The sequence below is a fragment of the Chroicocephalus ridibundus genome, chromosome Z (assembly GCF_963924245.1).
Source record: "Chroicocephalus ridibundus chromosome Z, bChrRid1.1, whole genome shotgun sequence".
NCBI classification, from domain to species: Eukaryota; Metazoa; Chordata; class Aves; order Charadriiformes; family Laridae; genus Chroicocephalus; species Chroicocephalus ridibundus.
In genome coordinates this window covers 40961315-40980206 of record NC_086316.1, presented here as the reverse complement: position 1 = coordinate 40980206, position 18892 = coordinate 40961315, and the positions used below count along the sequence as shown (strand labels likewise).

Genomic DNA, 18892 nt, shown 5'->3' with positions numbered 1-18892 from the left:
GTTAGTTTGGCATGGTTAATGGAGGTGGAAACCAAAATTCCTGAAGGGTAAAAGTGTTTTTTAGTAAAACTTGCTGACATCTGTCAAGCCAAAACCAGATGTAATATTAATTAAGAAGTTCTGACATTGTGTATATTTAGTTTCATGGTTATAGTAAAGGGCACAAGATTTGCCTTCACTGCAGGTTTACCGGGAACATAGAGGGCTTTACCCTATCCTAAAGGTATTATTTTTAATTTTGAGGGGATGAGTGAGCATCAATACGCAAAACCAATACATAAACTTGCATTGCCTCATTGTGAAGAACTGTTTATAAGCACGTAATAAGGAACTTTTTGTAACATTAACTGCACTGTAGAAAGTATACCCATTTGACAGCTGTTCAGATTGCTCCTTTGCCATGCCCTTCAAATCGTGTTTGGTCAGAGCATCTTTTTGTGTTGTCTATATTTGTGTTGATTAGTCTGTCACACCAAGTTAAACAACACTACAGCTGGACTGTGCAATAGACTTTATTTTTAGGTTTCTGAAAAAGGTCTGTGTCCTGTGTGAGAGCTGTGGAGGAAAGGCATCATTATGGAGGAATCCTAATTGTAAATTGAACCACATAATTTCCTCCATCCCCAAATTAGCAGTATAAGGTAAGAGAGATTGGATTTCAAAAGCTATGGCACTCTTCCCTCTGTGCCAGTTTACTTGTCCTTGACTCATCTGGAGAGAAAACAAGCATGTTAAAAGGCAGTATAAAGCAGATAACTTCCATGTAAAAACAAGCCTCACGAAGGTTTGGAAGGCCCAGCTATTTATCATGTTACATTCTTGCTCATTGCCTGGTTTCAGATATCAAAGCAATATGATCATACTTATCAGGCAGAGGAGCGAATTTCTTGTTGTACCTTCCTGGTGAAGGGTTCAATGTTTTAGCTCATTTGTTGACCCTTCTTGACATCCTACAAGGGATAAGATTTGACTCCTTTGATAATTTACTTGTTTTAATAGATCTGAAAAGTAGTTGATCGGGCTGCATAGGCTAACCCTGACTTTTCCTTGGTGCTGACCAAAATAGTTTGCATAGGCTGGCTTCCTGTGATGGCTTCAGCTGGGGGTTTAGGACTCCAACAGATTAGCTATGGTGGATTTAGCTGCAGGAATTTTGGACGTTACCACCCCCACCTGCCCATTTCTCCTTACCAGCTGCAGGTTACTGCATTTCCTAGCCAGGATGACAGAATGGAAATTGCACCTGTACTTCAGTTGTCTCAGGTCAAGGACTTGTGTTTCGGCGCAAAACCTTCTCTCTTGTCTTAAGCTGGTTCACCAAATTGTACCAGCATGCTTAAATGGGCTAGGAGCCTGGGAACTTGGGAGAGAGAGAACTGGGACCAACAGTTAGCTGCCGCAGTACTAAATCTGCCAAAACATCTCTGTGTGAGCCTTATAAAACACCAAAAATTGGAACTTCTGCCTTGTGTTGCACCAATAGATCAGTGTTCAAGCCACAGCGCAGCAGCTGTTCAGAAGAGATGGAAGAATGAATTTACCATTTGGTTTTCATTTCTTAAAAAAAAAAGAATCAGATCTGTGCAGGAATTATGACTCTTCTTTATCTCCTTTTGCTTTGAACTCATCAAAAAATATTTAAATTTGGCTTTTAGCTTGGCTATGAATAGATCTGTGAAATCGTAAGTGGGGAAAATGTAAATGCATAATTGGTAAAATATTTTTATGTATGCATATGCTGTATTTAATATTTATATTTTGTACATTATGTTTAATATATTGAATATAGAAATAATATTTTTGTTAGTTGTTGCTCAGCATTTTATTTTGTTCAAACATATTTATATTTTTATCACAGTCTATGCCTACACAAAGTTAATTTTTAACAGAAAGCATATCTTGCATTTGGTTGTATTGAAGATCTAAGCTATATGAATGTCTGTGCTATAGAAAGAAAGGTTGGTTTTTTTGACAAAGTTTTTTAAATACACAGGTCTCACTAATACAACTTGACATGACATTTTAGGATCTTTTTAGGACTTCCTCAAAAAAACAATACCATGTGTGCTTTTGGAGTTCTCTATTATGATATAGCAAATCCTTTCTTCAGGGAGCAGGTAAAATGATGTCAGTATATTACCTGACAGTTGGGGAAAGATGTTAATTAAAGCATGAGTTTGGTTACCTGAGCTTATTAGCCTATCCCCAACTAAAAATGCAAAAGCCTGCTGAGTTTAGGGAACTGAACTATATTGTGTTGAACTCTTTTCCCCCTGTGAGAATTGCTGAGCTGCATCTTTTAATGATGCTTCCTCTCTTCGGAGACAAAGAAATGTTAAATGTTGTCAGTACCCTCCTTCCCAGTTTCTCTTTTAGCTCTGTCTGAATAACTTTCTGCTTTTACTTATTCCCTTGATGCAAATTTTATTGAAATCTCAATTCCTTGTAAATTGGATCTCAAACTGTCTTTTGAATTTTATCTAGAAGAAACATAAAGCTACTAAGAATGACTGTTCCTCCTTGTCTCTCTCTTCATGCACTCAGTAACTCCATAGACAGTGAATTATTGTATGACTCATTTCTGTGGCACCTTTGCTCTGCTAGCTGACTAAGATATTTATGTCTTATAGTGTGACTTGAAGGTCATTAACGCTGGACTTTGAGAAACTGCCAACGAAGAGAGAATTTTTAAAAGTCAGGACACCTTACCAGTCCTGCTAATTTGATGAAGGAGGCACACTTAATCGATTGAGATTCTTTATGAATTTGCTGGATTTCCTCTGCTGCTAGGTGTAGTCAGGGCTTGTCTCAGAATTCTGAATCCCCCAAAGGCAAGAGCTTCCCAGTCAACCCTCAAAGCCTCACCAGGACTACAGCCAGAAAAGGTTAGCCAAAAGGTGACTGCACTTCCTCAGGTCACATGAATCATGGAATGAAAAAAGCAGGGGGGCAACATACCATGGCTGTATGTTCACACTTAGCACCATAAAGCTGGAAGCAGGAAGCTGTGCTCTGCATTGATTCCATTTCTCAGGGGAGCTTCCAGGGTGTCTGGAAACACCCTGTACAATTCTCAGTGCTAAAGACAGCAAAGGATGGGTGAACCTTCTGGATGTAGCCCTAGATATTGAAGACTGTTGAATGCAAGTGATTTTTTGCACATGACTTTATTACAAGTGCAATGAAATTGCTTGGTTTGGGTGCCCGTGGTGAGGTGTGGCATTCGGCAATCTGAATGTGAATATACGCCGCATACCTCTTCCCTACTGCAGGTCCACTCCCAATTTCACTTACATGACGTTTCATTGTGCCCACCCCAAGGGGCTTGTCTTGCGTGAGCCAGGTCTCCCTAACCTAGTAGAACTCTCACGCAGGTTTCTGCGACGCGGATTGAATTAGCAATGTGCAGAGCTGTGCAGCTGCAGGGCGGAAGAGGCAGAGCAGAGGCATGGGCAGGGCAGGGGAGACATGGTCCTTCTGGTAAAGCTGAATTGTTACAGCGGCTCAGTCTCTTTGTGTGATGTTGAGAGCTCAAGGGGGTGAAACTAGTGGAAGCCTCTCTTTGGGAAAAGTAATCCTGTAGAGCTATTTGCATCTGGGGCTGGATAGGATCATTGAATCATTTGGGTTGGAAAAAGCGGTTAAGAGATAGTCTTTTGTCATCATTTGTTTGCAATGTAATAATTTGACAATTTTAACTTACAATCAGCACTGACAGCTTTTAGGATTGGATCTCAGGATTTTTCAAGCTCTTTTACTACAAGACTGTAGAGCTTGAAAGACTGGAGACAGACTGAAAGTCATGTTTCAAGGCTGTTTAGGGACTAAAGATGCAAAAGATGTTGAAGCCTGCAAAGTTGTAGGAAAAGGCCCAAAAGCTTGAAACTCCAGAACAATAAGAACAAAGCATTTTTACTGATTGATCTCTTGAATTTTTAAAGAAGTATTATGAATTTCAGAAAGGATACTCCATGAAGTTTGAATGCTATGGATTGGCAGTACTGAGTGATTTTCTGTGGTGTTTGAGTTAAAAATTATCATGACTAAGAAGAACTCTACCATAAATTCTGAGAAATGTTAATATAGGGAAGAAGGGCACCTGAGAAAGCAGACTTCAAAGAACACATTCAAAATTTTCATTTAAACAGTCTTTTGTTTGCATAGAGAAATATACAAAAACAGTTCAAAAGCTTTCTTTGCTGGATCTTCTGTTTGGCTCCAGAGCACCTGTTAGTCTGGGTAGTACTGTGCCCTGGCAGTGTTGCCTTGACTTTAATTTCCATCTTCCAATTCACACTTGCTTATGCATTCCTCCTCTTGTCCTAGGGTTTCATGAGAACACCAAAGAGAAACCTTTCCTCCTGTGCACTGAGCAGGGTTTGTCCTGTGGCTGCCCTGCTTCTGCAGCTGGTTGCATTTGGAAGTGAAGTAGGGTTTGATATTATTAAATCTGTAAACTAATTGAAGTACGTGCTTAATATATTAGAACTGTAAATTAGAGTAGGAGCTTAATTTAGGAGACTGGGTGCCTTAGGGCTGTACAAAGAGCAGATGCAACAGTTGTAGTACTAAATGTCAGAATTTATCTCCTATTTTTTAAGAAAGAATTCTTTAGGACAATACAACCTTGTAATAGAAGGTTCTCTCTCAAAACAAGGGGCCCAGCATTACTGAGGAATGCAGAGACTAGTGAAAGATAACACTTTTGATGCACCAGCAAGAATAAAGGAGTAGAGGCTTGCAGTTCACCCAGAAGTCACAACGATGAAGAGGAGTGGAGGAAGTAAACGACCACCAGATGTCTCTGAAGACCACCGAGAGACTCTAGTGCACATGCAGGAGTGGGCAGTACCTTGTAATAGTGAGTTAATGAATAGGTAATAATTTCTTGGAAAACTAGTGAATATGCATACATAGTATGTATTTAAACTGTACATCTAAATCAGTCGGCGTGCACATTAGGGGGACCAATCCCCTGTGCGTCCGGTGCTGCAATAAAGAATACCTGCTTAATAGTCACCAAGGCTATTGAGTCCTAACTTTGGCATTTCACTGCATCAGTTCTGACATGAGAGCAGGCAGCAGTTCTCAGGCAGCTTCTGTCCCATGCAATTTCAGGGTGACAGGGAAGAGAAAGTCAGGGTGTATCTAGATTCCTGTCCTCAGAGCCCCTTCCCACATTGCTACTCGTAGACCTAGCAGGGAGTTGCTGCTACTCCTAATAACTGGAAGGCAGCTTTAAGTAGCTGGGGGAGGCTGTGGAAGAAGATCTGGAGGTGTCTTTGGCTCTTAGCCCTGCTAGCAGGATGGTAGTTGTGGAGGTAGCTGCCCTGTGTGGCCATCCTTATGGTATGGCCGTCTGCACAGATCTGTGTGTCTCTTTGGCACTTGGAGAAGATGGTGGAGACATTCTCAGTGACGCAGATACCAAGGTGTAAAACACATCCTGCAGGAAAAGGCTTCAGACTGAGTTTGCCAATGCTGTCATGGGGACTTGAATGTCCCTTCTTTGACCTTGTTCCTCTGCCAGATACCCACTGCCCAAGAAAACCCTCCCAAAAACAACAGAAAAACAAAACAAAAGAATAAAAATCTTCTACTCTAGAAGCAACTTTATTTTGTGTTTAGAGGTTCCTAGAACCTGTGTGCCTGAGGCTGCTGGGGCGATGTGCTGGATCAGTGTTTTACATTCCCTGGCATCATCATCTTCTCTGATGTATTCCTCCTGTAGCTGGCATAAAGCCAGGTGAAATTGTGCAGAACATCAAATATTAAGAAACCAGGACAGAGAGCATGGTGTCTGTGTTGCCTCCAGATTGGAGATGGGGCATTACAAACTGACATTTTCCTAAATTTGAGATTGGAATTGCTGAAGCATTTAGGATAGTGTGTCTGCATGTACTTTTCTTTGGAACAGAAAAACTCATTTTTAACTGCAATTCCAGTCCTCAGTGTGGAAGGCTTTCATTGTTTCACTTATAACTGATTAAACGATGCTGCTTTCACACAGGCAAAATTCGTGTACACTGTTTAGCTTGGTTTCCTTTTTAATTGACGTGTTAATCTGGAGTAATCTGGAGCATCGGAAGGTGTAATTGATTGCTTTTATTTCTATTTGTTTTCAATGATTAAAAATTAATTTTCTGAGACAAGTTTTTCAAGTACTAGTTTCTTCTCAGAAGATAACGTGTGCAAGTCAGGAATTGCTCTGCAGCTTAGGAGATACAGCTTGCAGATCAGGGATACATAGTAATTGCATGTCAGATCAGTGCAAAGCTCAAGAAGCCTGTCACATTGACTAGAATTCATGCTAGAAGGCTATATTTTTCCCAATTAAAATTTTGCTCTTGTCTCTTTGCGACGTAAATAAAGCCCCTCTGTTAAAAAATCCTGCAGCCTAGCTGTGGACTTGTTGCCTACTTGCCGACAGAAATACCAGACTTTCTTAAGGTGCCTTTAGGACTGGCAGCCAGGAGAATTTGTAATTGGATGGGAGCCTTTACAACTGAGTGCGAGAGATTCCTGTTAAGAGAGTACCTGAAAGAGAAGATGGCACTGATGGAACTAGGCAGGGCACCTGCTCAAATTTGCTGGCTTTTGTTGAAAACAGTGACTCAAAACTAGCAGTATTTGGGATAGTCAGTATTGTACTTTTCAAAACTAGCTTGCTGGGAAAGGTGCTAGTCTTGTCATCGGGACCGGCTGTTTTCCCTGGTGATTCCAGGGTATGTAGTGGCAGTGTCCAAGTTAAACTATAAATATAGCAGCTAATGTAGTTGAAGGTATAGTTATTTTCTGCATCCTTAATCTTTGTACTGATATATTAACTGAGTGCTGCCAAAATCCCCACGGTAAAGCTGCACCTATACCTCCCTTGAGATCTTCTTCAGAGGTGCCTTGGAATAAAAAAAAAATGTTTCAGTTTTGAGATAAAGAGGATATTCTTTAATGCATCTAGCAATTAAAGCAATAAAACATCCCATGAGACACTAGTATTTTGTCAGAACACAATGAAGTGTTACATATTAATTACTTTTATGTATTGATCCTAATTATTTGTAATGGCCAAAAGTAACCAAACCAAAAATAAACAAAGCACGTGCAGAAACTGCCTTGACCAAACACATGCTACAGAATTTTGATATGGCTCCAGAGGGCTTATTATGGGTTGGAAGTACTGAAATTTGTCTGTGGTTTAGGCATAAAACTTTTCAAACGTGGCTGCACTCTGTTAGTTTGTTGACAGACTCATTCCACACAATTGTCAGCCCCCTAGTACATATTATAGAGGGGTCATTAGTTCTGTGAAAACAGAGTATTTGTCATCACTGCAGCAGAAGTGCGTACATATCATAAATGGAGCCTGAAGGGATTTAGTTCCAGGTTATTAAGTGTTCATTTGAGATGGTGGATAATAACTGCTGTTTCTGATATTTTAGATTAGACTGCCCTTTCTGCTTATAGGGCTTATTTTCGGTGACTGTTAGTCTTGTTATTACAAATACATACTTCATGATTGAGGTAGTATCAACAAAATCAGTAAACTCATGTTCTGTCCAAAAGCTGCAAAGTATCAATTCATTAGTTAGCACTTTATCATTAACCAAGCTCTAACAAGAACTCTGCTGCAACAATATCCAGTAAGTAATGAGATAGTGTTGTTATATGGAACTTTCTACATGTAAAAATGAACAATTGTGTGAGTTTGTTCACTTATTAGAATACATATAAAAACACTGATACAAATCTTACAGAATAAATTTCTGTTAGAGAAGCTGCAGTGGAATCAACGTCACCCTGAAAAACCTAAATTAAGGTATCAGGGCAAACACAGGTGCTTTTTCAAGAGGTTTGTCTGAAATAACGCAGTTGTTCATTCCAGTAATTTTGTGTTTTCCTTGCCTAATTAGACTCGTAGACTATACTGCAACCTCAAACTCTAACAGTGGTGATGCAATTGTTAAATAGAATAGCACAGTAGAGGAGAAAAAAAGCATTAACTCTAGCAAAATCTCTTTGAAAACATATTTTTTGGTGGTTATTTGCAAGTAGACAATGCAGACTGAGCTTTCTGCATCAGTATTTTGCAGATGTGATTCCCCCATGTTAGATATTAAATCTAATAGAATCAAGAACTTTTCACTACTAGGCCTATTTTTTTAACTGTTCCCTATGGTTGAACAGTCAAAATACATTGGTAAGTTACAGTTCTGATCAAATGGCATCAACGTTCATGTTGGATATCTAGTACATTCACAGTGGAAACCAAACACAAAGGGGCTATTCTTTAAAGAATTGACCAAAAAAGCTAAAGTAAATATTATTATTCAAATTTGTTACTGCATCTTTTTCCTCCCCTTTGATTTATGTCAGATGATTATATTATTTCTGTAGTTGTTTGAAATTATAACTCTCCCTGGTGCTGCTGCTATTTGCTGTGGAAAAAATACTGACCTTGATTGTGAGCCTTTGAAGTCATACCATTGTGAGTACCATTGAGGCTGAAAACTGGCACTAAGTATCAGGTAAAAATTAGGCCAGTAGCCTCTCACATTTCTGCAGTCACTAGTAGGAGATTATAATTTAATTTAAGAAATGGCATTTGAGATAAGTACATTTAATTATGGAGGTAACACATAACAACCTATTGTTAAGTTTGGTTTCTCTGGTAATATAACCTTTTTCCAGTCTATTTGTTAGACTGTCATTTTTTGGGATGTAATTTTCCCTGCTTTGTGTCCACCTTAGCTTGAAATATGTTTAAAATTCTGGACACTAAATAACACACAGATAAGTACAGCTGAAATAGGTGGGAAATAGGAGAAATAAGTATATTTTTGTATTGTCAGACCTGACTACTGAATTTTTGTATGCAATTTTGCCTCAAATGCATGACACCACGGATAACTCCTGTCCTTCTCTATAAGAAATAAATAATATAGTAATGCTTAATTCATGAAGGGAAGCGTCCTCAGGAAGTATAAGATTTTCTAGATCTACTCTTTGTTTCATCCCCATATATCTACAGATGCCCTTTTCAATCCACAAGGTTTTTCTATGTGATTTACTATTCCTTATTCACACTCTGGCAGTGAAGTCACAGTCAAGTGCTGTTTAATAGGCAAGGTAGAGAATAGCATCCCTCAGGACACAGACAACTTGTAATTAGGAGGAACATTTTGGCTAGGAAATTAGTAATTATCCTCATATTCCTATCATTTAACTGTTGAGCTGTACCACACATAGCTGTTTTATGGTTCCAGAAGCCAGATCTATGCTGTTTTATTGTAGTATGGGTAGACTCTGTTCCAATACATTCAGCTCCAGTAAGTCCGTTGTCCGAGACGTGTACAGTTATGCATGCTAGCACATCTGCATGACTGTACAATTAAATTATCATTCCTGACCTCAGTTGTTGTATCTGCTAAGGTCCACCTTTAGATCTACATGAAACATGTTAATGTGCTTTGATCCCATCTCTATTGTTTCGGTGGGGTTATACTCACCTGCATCAGCAAGTGACTCAGCACATTACCAGCAACTCACTAGATCAAAGTGGCTGATGCTGAGGTCCCTGTGTTCAACTAAGCATGGTTCAGGGATTTATGGACTCAATCTAATTTGGTTAGTTGAACCGAATACCCCTACTGTGCAGGGATCAAAACTGTCTGAAGAGCTATTGTTTTTCTCAGATCCTTAGGGGCTAGGGTCCTCTGGTGTGCTCTTGGACCATGGCTTCTGGTTCGGTTTAGTTTCCTCCGAAAGAAATCTGGCTTGCATGCCTTAAATTTGCTCTGTGATCCAAACCAGTGTGTGGTAAGCACAGTCAATCAAGGGTTTCGCTTAAAAAAGGCTCTACTGCTCTGAATTTAAGTGCTAATTCAAGTGTAGCAGCTGACAGGTGTTGAGTGGCTGCTTATTTAAACATATCCCATCTGTAACTTCTTGTGTGAGTGCTTCTGGATGGTATCCGAATGAAGTCAGACTGCAGCTCATGTGGTTTATATTCACCCTTTTGACTGCCTGAGTTTGAGTAAGCTGGACTTCAGCAACTGGCCACAGTTCAGAGACAGTTTAAGAAGGCAATCCTTACTGTCTCTCAAGCACTAGTCACTGGTTCCCAGATCAGACACAGCTCTCAAGAGTAACCATGCAAATGAGTGCAGTATGTGCTCACATTGTTTGCCGTGCCCATAAGTTTGGTCATTGCTAAGTGGGTGTTCTGCAGCTGACATCAGTATGCCAGCTTAAGTGCATTATCTCATAGATATGATCCACATCTATTCCATCACAGATCATATGGTTAAAGTCCCATGACCACCAACATTAGTCTGACCAATCCTGTACAATTTTAGTTGTTGCCTGGCGTAGTCAAGTGCTGGACTGGCTTCTATACAGGTGTAAAACATGGTAACATCTTGCTAATGCAGGCTCAGGGTGGTACTGATTATGCAGACTAACATATTCAATTCCAATTCTTTTTCTATTAGGCAAATTAATACTCTCCAAGGAAAAAAATATCTGGGTAATTAGTTTTTCTTCTCAAATAGCTACTCCAACTTTCTTAATATAACTATTGCAATCTAAATTTTCATTTGAATCTTCTTTGTTATTCATTGGAAAGGGGGAGGAACTAGGGGCAAGGGAGGAAAAAAATGCTGTGTTCAGTTGAAGGGGCCTGCTCTCCCAACAGCTTGTGCTCACTGGATATCCTGTTTTATCAATGGGGGCTGTGTATATGAATGAGACAAATGTTTTTTAATATAACAATTCAACTTGAACTGACTTTTGTTTGCTTGCTTTTTTTAATGAAAGCCAGGTTTTACATTTTCAGGCATGTCTGAAATGCCTAAATTCAGGCTTGAATTTCATCAGTTCAGTAACTAAGGCAAAAGAACAAAACACTGTCACCTTACTGTCTGCCTTCAGTTTTGCAATTTGCAAGCAGCAGCATATCTGGCTACATTTGGGTGTTAGACTTTATTATTTCGGGTACTTGATTCCTTTCTCAGTCTGATTGTATGTGCAGTAGCAGTGAAAAATGGATGAACACCCACTTTTGGGAACAGAAAGCATCTGGTGTTCAGTATCACAGAGGTGCCACGATACTGCTATCCTGTAAAATATGAGTTAGAATAATGACTAATGCGTATGCACTGGAACAACTCACAAAGAGCTGGTTTTGACTAAGAGTGGGAGGATTTTAGTCTTTCACACTTGGATGCACACGTTCTTCACTGCAGTGGATGTATCAGAAACCCTTTCACTGCTGAACTGGGTTCCATGTACTGCTGAAGATAAACAATGCCCGCAACACTCCTCCAGTGTGTAGTCAATATGATGCTGCCTGCTTGCAGTGGAAGTGATTTCACACATCCCTCAACCTTCTCAGAGCTCCTCATGGAAAAGCTACTGCTCAGTGACCTAATGTGGTTTTTCGATACTCTCTGACGAGTGCTGAAAATTGCTGTTGTGTGTGGATTGCATCTATTGTGTGGTCTTTTTCCTGTGTCTCATATAACTTCATAAACAGCCAGATATACCGTCACTAAAGTGTTCCTTATGATTGAAAACATTGACGTTAAATGTAAAAGAACAATACATGCTTATTGGGCCAGCTTCTCTTGGATCTACTTCTCTTCTCACACTGGCACAGAGTAGGTGTAAGCTGCACTGATGTGGTTGGCATTACAACACCATAAAGCAGTGGCTAAGTTAGCAAAACTAGTAGATCGGGTTTTTGGAAGTGGGGAGTCTGGTGTTTCAATAGCCCTGTCTATGTCCTTTAGCTACTGCTATAGAATAGTGAACTACTGTTAGATCTTCTTCACCAGAGATAATGTCCAGCCTGGGTGGCAGCAAAAGAACTTTTTAAAGAATAGTGGGAAATAAATGAACACAGAAGAAAGAGACCAGTCTGCAAAGGCAAAAGCAGCTACAACTTTATTATTTTTCAGCATTGCATTTCTAATAGAAAAAAAGAAAACAAACAGTGAGAAACAATAGCTTTTTGGGTTGGGTTATATGAAAAGAGACAGATTCTACATTCCCTTCAATTTTCAATAACAAAGGAACATTTTATAAGATTTCATTGTTTTAATCCTTCGTTCAATAGCAACATTTTTGTGATTTTTTCCTATGGGGAAATGTCACTATGTAGAACTGTGAACATTCTGTAAAATTGTGTCTTTTAATTAAATGTTGTTTTAAAAGGATAAAAAAAGCATTTCTGTGAGGTCAAAATGGTCTATTTTTTGTTTTGTTTTGAGATTTATCACATGTATTCCTATCTACTTCTTCATTGTAAACACAGATGCAAGGTAAAATTCCATCTGGCTCAATATGGTTAGAAAAAAAATAGTTGTTTAGACTTACGGCTCTTCTCTTGCATATCAATGAAATAAATTAAAGAGATACAACATTTTTAATCCAAAGGGTATGGTGTTTAGATATACAGACATACAGGTAAACAGAACACACTATTATTACCCTGTGTTTGGTTATTCCTCCCTGTATTTCACCTGACCTAGAAGATGAAATGCAGCGTTTGGATTAGTGCAGACCAGGTATGGCAACTGATACCTTGCAAAGCGAGCGTTCCTGTGCTGTTATGATGAATTGATTCACTGCCTTCTATTTCAAACTCTCTTTCATACTCACTTGCTCTGACATATCTGACTGATTCATAATAACCTCAGTAGTCTTTTTCTTACCTATGCCACAAAAAGCAAAATCCTTTCCTCTCTTTATTTAATGATTAAGATCTGTAAATTTTCACATACGTTGATCAGAAAAGCTTGGTTTTTTTTTTCCAGGTTCCATTAAATAATATATTTCTCCTTCTGTCCAGTGATCAGACTAATCCTTAACTCTCTTCACTGTGGCTCATCAAGACAGGCAGAACAGCTTATATCTGCATTAAGCCAGACTCGATGAGCTCTGTAAATGGAAATGTGCTATTTTGCATGCAGCTGTCTGAATGTATTATTCCTATTAAACAAGTGATTCTCCTTCCTGAAAATATGTTGTGTCACTTGGAAATGCAGAGTTACATAAGAAAGTCCTGCTGCATTGCAGTAATAATATATCATGGAGAATTAAAGGTGTCTGCTTCTCATCTATCCCTTTGCATTTTTTTTGAGATTATGTACTGTGGCCTTATTCTTGCACTGTATTTCATTAGGAGTTTATTAGTAGCTCAAGTAAATAGTCTGTAAAAGGGCCAGATTCTGACCTTTTGCTTGTTCAGCAGTGTAACTGCAGGTTTACAGGTGCATGCAGAACGTCAGAGTCAAGCCCAATGCTTTCTTGTGTTTTCACAGTAACTTTAAGCAACAGTTTTATCTGGCGAGGGAAGTGCCTCGATGGACAGCAGTGTCATCTGTTCTTTCTGCGTTTTCGTGTGCGCCTGGACTTGCCTTGCTCGGCCTTCCAGCCGCAGAGTCCATTCGTGGCGGAGTCTGCAAAGAGAGGACAAGTGCTTAGCAAGTACTGAGCCAAATCCTTCAAAAGAATCCAGGCCTTTTCAGCAGGGTAGAAGCTTTCCTCTCTTTCATCACCATAGCACTTGTCCCGTATTTACTTACCATCTACACATCTCTCCAGCTTGCTAGATTGGGAATGCAAGGGAGAAAGGGATAGTGCTGATGCTATCAGTGGCTGACATTGCTGGATTCCTAATGAGTCAAACAACTGCTGAAATACTGTCAGTGTGAAGAGCTCTTTTTTTTCCTCTGGGGTATTCTCAAAGCCACACAGAAGTACTGTCTATCCAGAAAGGTCATTCAATGTGTAAATTAAAAAATACAATTGCACTCCCTGACCTCCCAAGTTTACTCTAAAATGCGGTGCAGAAGAGCAAGAAGACCTTTAAACATGTCCATTTGGGTTTAGTCTGAAGGAAAAAAAGGAAAAAAAAGGAACCACTTTGTACCCAAAATCTCTGCAGACGTTTAATGAAAGGAATTGATGTCAGATGCAAGCGAAGCCACATAGCTTCAAGACACAAGTATAGTAGAGACAGAAGAGAAAATCACTAGGGACCACGGCAAGATATTGTTGGCTGGGTCATTTTCCAAAGGAAATGGTGTTACGAAACACCTGACACAGCAATGCTGAAGGATTAAGTATCATATGGTAATACCAAATGCATCATGGAATATATGGGTTTTTATATTACATTTGGTGTGTTAAAAAGAACAGTAGTCAATGATTTCACCTGAGAATAACTTAGCAGTAGCTGTTTCACATGGATACTTGTGTTAGTTTGGCTTCTGAGTTTGATTTCAGATTGTGTTTTAAACTTTTCTCATTTGGTCTACCCTGTCTTGGCTTCACTATTCTCTTGTGCGTAGAGTTAAGCCTCAAAAAACCTGTGCAATTAGTTAGTAAACTTTTGCCATTGAAAGCACTGGTGTTCATTGTCAACTAGTGTCCTTATTGTCACAGAGGGAGCATTTGCCTGTACATAGAGCCATCTAATTCTCCAAGGTAGTGGACCTGTAGATTTTGAAATGACAGTGTCTATTACCTCCTGAAAGCCTCTTTTTTTTTCAAATTAGAGAACACTTTTTGAACTATCTGGCCTTTGGTAAAGTGACCTTGAAGGAACTTGCTTGGGTCTGATTCAGTGGGAACCAGTCAGTTAAGACACATTGAATATGTAAGTTAAGACATGTTCTAAGTTCTTTTGCTGGTTGGTTTTTGTTTTGTTTTTGTTTTGGTTTTTTGGGTTTTTTTTTCATTTTAGATAAGATCTTATAAAAACTTTTAACTTTTTTAACCTTGTGAAGTTGAAAATATCATCTACACTCCTAATTGCAATTGGTTTGAGATGTCTTCTTGTGGTAATTTTTTATGAAGCTAGAGTAACAAATGTTTCCAGTGCCGCTGAACACTTTCCTGGCTTTTATTATACACGCTTTGTCTCCAGCAATTTGGAGATTTGTGTTTGGGAGTATTACTGACTAACCAGATCCTGCGAGCAAGACAGTCTGCATCTGACTCTGTTGGGACACAAAGCCTGCCCAGATCTTTATTTCCTCATCTTTAATATGATGATAGTAGCTTCCTCCTTGGGCACAAGGGTCAGAGTACCTGGAAATTTTTTTAAAGAAACAGCCCTTTACCAGCACATTCCAGTTTGTTGAAGCCAAATTAATTTATTTGAATGTCCCAGTTTTGAGGAAAGTTTACACAGGAAAATCTGTGTCAACTTCAGGAGGAAAGCCCATCAGAAAAACACAAGAGGCACAGGTATTTCTCATCCTCTTTCTCTGTCTGTTATTAGTTGGGGGATTCACTTAATGTGTGGGACACCCTGGTTCAGACTGCTGAGGTGGAACAGGTTGAGCAAGTATTTGAAGCAGTCTACCAGACATGTGTGGAGTTTATATATCACAGTCACAGCTCTTTCTAGGCAGTACCTGTTGTTTTATACTGTTTTGGGAAAAAAAAATTAAATAAATTTAAATAGCCTTAATTTTATCTGTTGTATGGCAGGAATGCTTATGAAATGCATTTCACAGGACAGGAAAATCATATTGTACTGTTTCTATCTTTGGGCTTATATGATGCAAAGTGTTGTTAAACATGATAAAGATGATATGGATTTGTTTATGCTACGCATTAAATGAGTGGTTTGCCTGTCCCTTTAAAGTAATACTATTTTATTTGTGTAGCTGTACCAGTTCCAGGTAAAAATCCTGATATTTTCTGTCTATCACAGGCCATAGTGCCAACGTGCTTTATTTTTATGTGGCTATACTCCAAGGCCTTTGAAGAATGCTCATGGGGTTCAGGGATAAGGAGCGTCTGAGTTTCCATGCAGAAGAGCCATGGAAACATGAGACAAGCAGCTGTGAGAGGGAAAGTGCCAAGATCCAGAACACAATCTGTGCTATGAATAAAGCAGCACAATAATGGGTTACCTTATTTTAAAGCACGTGATGACATGCTTTGCTGTCTTGTGCAAAAGAAAAAATACCACTTACTTGTTCAGGGCACTTTTGCTTAACCTAAACTCTTCACCTTCTCGTTGCTTAGTTTGCTCTTGGATGACTTTTTCCCAGAAGTTCTTCAGCCCTTCTGCATCATGACCACCCATATTGTGGCGTCTAAAGTTGGTATGCTTGCTCATTTTCTGAAAAACAATTTGGAGGTCAAAGCAGTCAGAACCCTAACCTGAGGCAGATACTGTGTTGCTTAGCCCCTTGCAATTTCTTTCTCATGAAGTGCTATTAAAGTATGTCACTTGAGAAGAATAGGTAACTGATGCTTACTCTGCCTTGAAGCAAAATATAAGGCATTGAAACAGGCCTTGGGTGATACTTAAATGGTACACCTATATTTTTGTTACTGAGTTATGACTACGCATGGCACAGTTCACTGAAATATTGTGGAAGCCTCAGTAAGTGTGAGATTTTAAGTGGTTTTGGAAGAAATAGGGAAAAATACTTCGAAATATAGTGCCATCGTCACTGAAGTCCAGATGAGATGTTGTGAAGAGCTTTCCTTTTTTCTACCTCCTGTAGTTTTAAAAGAGATCATAGATGGTTGTTATCTAAGGGAAATACATCGCTCTTAAATGATTCTTTTTACTACTCCAAATGATATCAAACACAAAATATGCAGGGGAATTATGAATCTAAAGTCAAAGCACACAGAGTGCAAAGCCCTGGGGAGCTTGTTATGGCCTTGTTCTTTAATTTATCAAAATTCAGTCTTAAATACTATTAAAAGTAGAGCTTGTTAAGATATACAGACGAGTGAATTTCTCCTTGCTAAATGCATCATATTCAAACATAGAGGATTTTAAAATACTCGGCATGTCTGAGGTGCTTGCTGATATCACCAAATATGCATTGGTTATCAGGTCTTAATGGTACTTTGAAAAGTTAAGTCCTGTTGTTTATTCCTAACGGAAATAATCATATACTATATTTGTTGCTGGCCAAATATTGCTTTGCTATGATGTTAAATAAGGTGCCAATAACCCGTTACACTTCTACCCCAACTGTGAAGCAGGGTTTCCTGCATCAGTCTCCTCCACTAGGCCCCTCTAGGAAGTGGAAGAATGCAAGAAAGAAAAAAACAAACCAACCAATCCATCCTCCTGAGCTTTCTGTGACTAGATCAGCACATAATTTGAGGGTTCCTATGAAATCCCTTTGCGTCCTTGCGTTCATCTATATTCTGCTGTCACTAGATACTTTTGCCAATTGTTCACTCCATAATGCTGATGAATTATTGCCTCGTAGACCCTGATATGTACTTGTGAGTCTGCTTCATAGACTATGTCATACTTTATGAGCTATCCTTGATAAATATTACGAAGACTATGCTAATGTAGGCCAATCTGAGGAAACCTTTGATTTGTGCAATGCTGCAAACGGAAGATAGAGAAAAAGAAAAGGACAGTCAGATGCAACCCAATGAAGGCAGAGTTGTGTAAGGTCTTCCTATCAAATACTGTATTTTAAAGTCCTGAAGTTTTAAAAGGGCACAAAAGTAAGATCTTGGCATCTTCCTAGATTGAATATTTTAGATTTGGCATCATTTTCACAAACCTGTCTCTTAGAAAGATCAATAATAACAAATAATTTTGCCAAACTCACTGCTAAGTGTGACTGGACTGGAAAACTTGCTTAACAAAAAGAAAATTCTCTTCCATTTTCAGATGCAGTATTTTTCCACATTTATGGAATTATTTAATTCCAGTTATTTAAAGACTGACACAGTCCAACTGGAGTGGTAAGTGTGAACTGGTTAGTCCATGAAATATAATCTGTTATATGATGGAGGATCAGACATGCTTGAGGGGTTCAAATACTGGTCCTCTTCACAGCAAGGTCTGCAATATCACCAAAACAACCAGATATTTTCTTCTGAGGCAAACTGCAGTTTTCTGGTGTTTCCCTTGCTGTGGACTGGGGACGCTGTAGATGTACACAGTGGGATACAGCAAGTGTTGTTGCACCGGTGTGGGCACAGCAGTTTTACTACTACCTTTTGCTAAATGTGCTTTGTTTATCAATTATGTGGTCTAAATGGGAATACGGGTAATCTTTTATCTCACTCTGAGGCTCTAAAATAACAGTATTACTTAAGGCTTCATCTTGCCAAGAGGTATGCATGTCACGGACAGACTGGAACATGCCCTATCTGTATCTTAATTCTGTAGGCTTTAAGCAGTGTTAAAATAAAAGCTCTGGTAATAGCTTGTTACAGTGAGTGATGGAATATGATTATTTCATCATTCCTAGACCAGCGGGTCACCTGGGTCTTTGCACCATTTAAAGGCTTTTCTATCAGTAACAGCTGCCCGCTTGACACTCTTCAGATAATTATCCCATTGACTCAGAAGCCAAGTGCAAGCTGCTGACAAACTGAGTAGGTTTGCCCTCCAAACCCTATTATACTTTGCCTCATGTAAAACTCTGCCATAACACATTAACCTTTCATTAGAGATTAACTTTTTATCATTATTAAACTTAGAGTAGATGTTCTTCAAGTGGCAGAAAGAGGGCCTCCAGTCTTTATATGGAGTCTAAATTGGTTAGATTTTTGGGGGCGCATGAGGGTTTTGGCTGCCTTAAATCTTGGCTACTCCACTCAGAGGAACAAGCTGTAGTCAGACAGGTACCCAAAAGATGGAGGTACTTCTGCAAGTGTTAGTATGGTACATCTGTGGGACTTTTTGCAAGCCAAGAACATTTGACTTGATAACAGTTCCTAGGAATGTCAGTGACAGCGAATATTTCACATGGTATTGCTGTGGTCCTGGCTAAGACAGATTCTTGATGTAACACTTTTGAAGATAGTGCTGTCTGGCATTATTAGCCAGCATCTGTCACGCTATGATGTGTGAAAGCACCCTTTTTTTGAGCCTGGC

At 39.2% G+C, this 18892-nt stretch overlaps 1 protein-coding gene across 1 annotated transcript; it reads right to left on the bottom strand.

Annotated features, from left to right (window-relative positions):
• Window positions 1-13159: 13159 nt before the first annotated feature.
• Window positions 13160-16138, bottom strand: LOC134508166 (protein FAM240B-like). The gene is made up of 2 exons (XM_063319346.1): window positions 15993-16138; window positions 13160-13460 (listed from the first exon to the last, which is right to left on the bottom strand). The coding sequence occupies exons 1-2, from the start codon at window positions 16136-16138 to the stop codon at window positions 13328-13330; spliced, it is 279 nt and encodes a 92-aa protein (XP_063175416.1). The 3' UTR covers window positions 13160-13327.
• Between the last annotated feature and the right edge of the window lie 2754 nt (window positions 16139-18892).

What these genes read in the sequence shown, in the direction of transcription:
- LOC134508166 (XM_063319346.1), bottom strand. Translation starts at nt 16,138, where the DNA reads ATGAGCAAGCATACCAACTTTAGACGCCACAATATGGGTGGTCATGAT. An exon ending in AGCAAAAGTGCCCTGAACAA is followed by an intron (nt 13,461 to 15,992) that starts GTAAGTGGTATT and finishes CTCTCTTTGCAG; the next exon opens with ACTCCGCCACGAATGGACTC.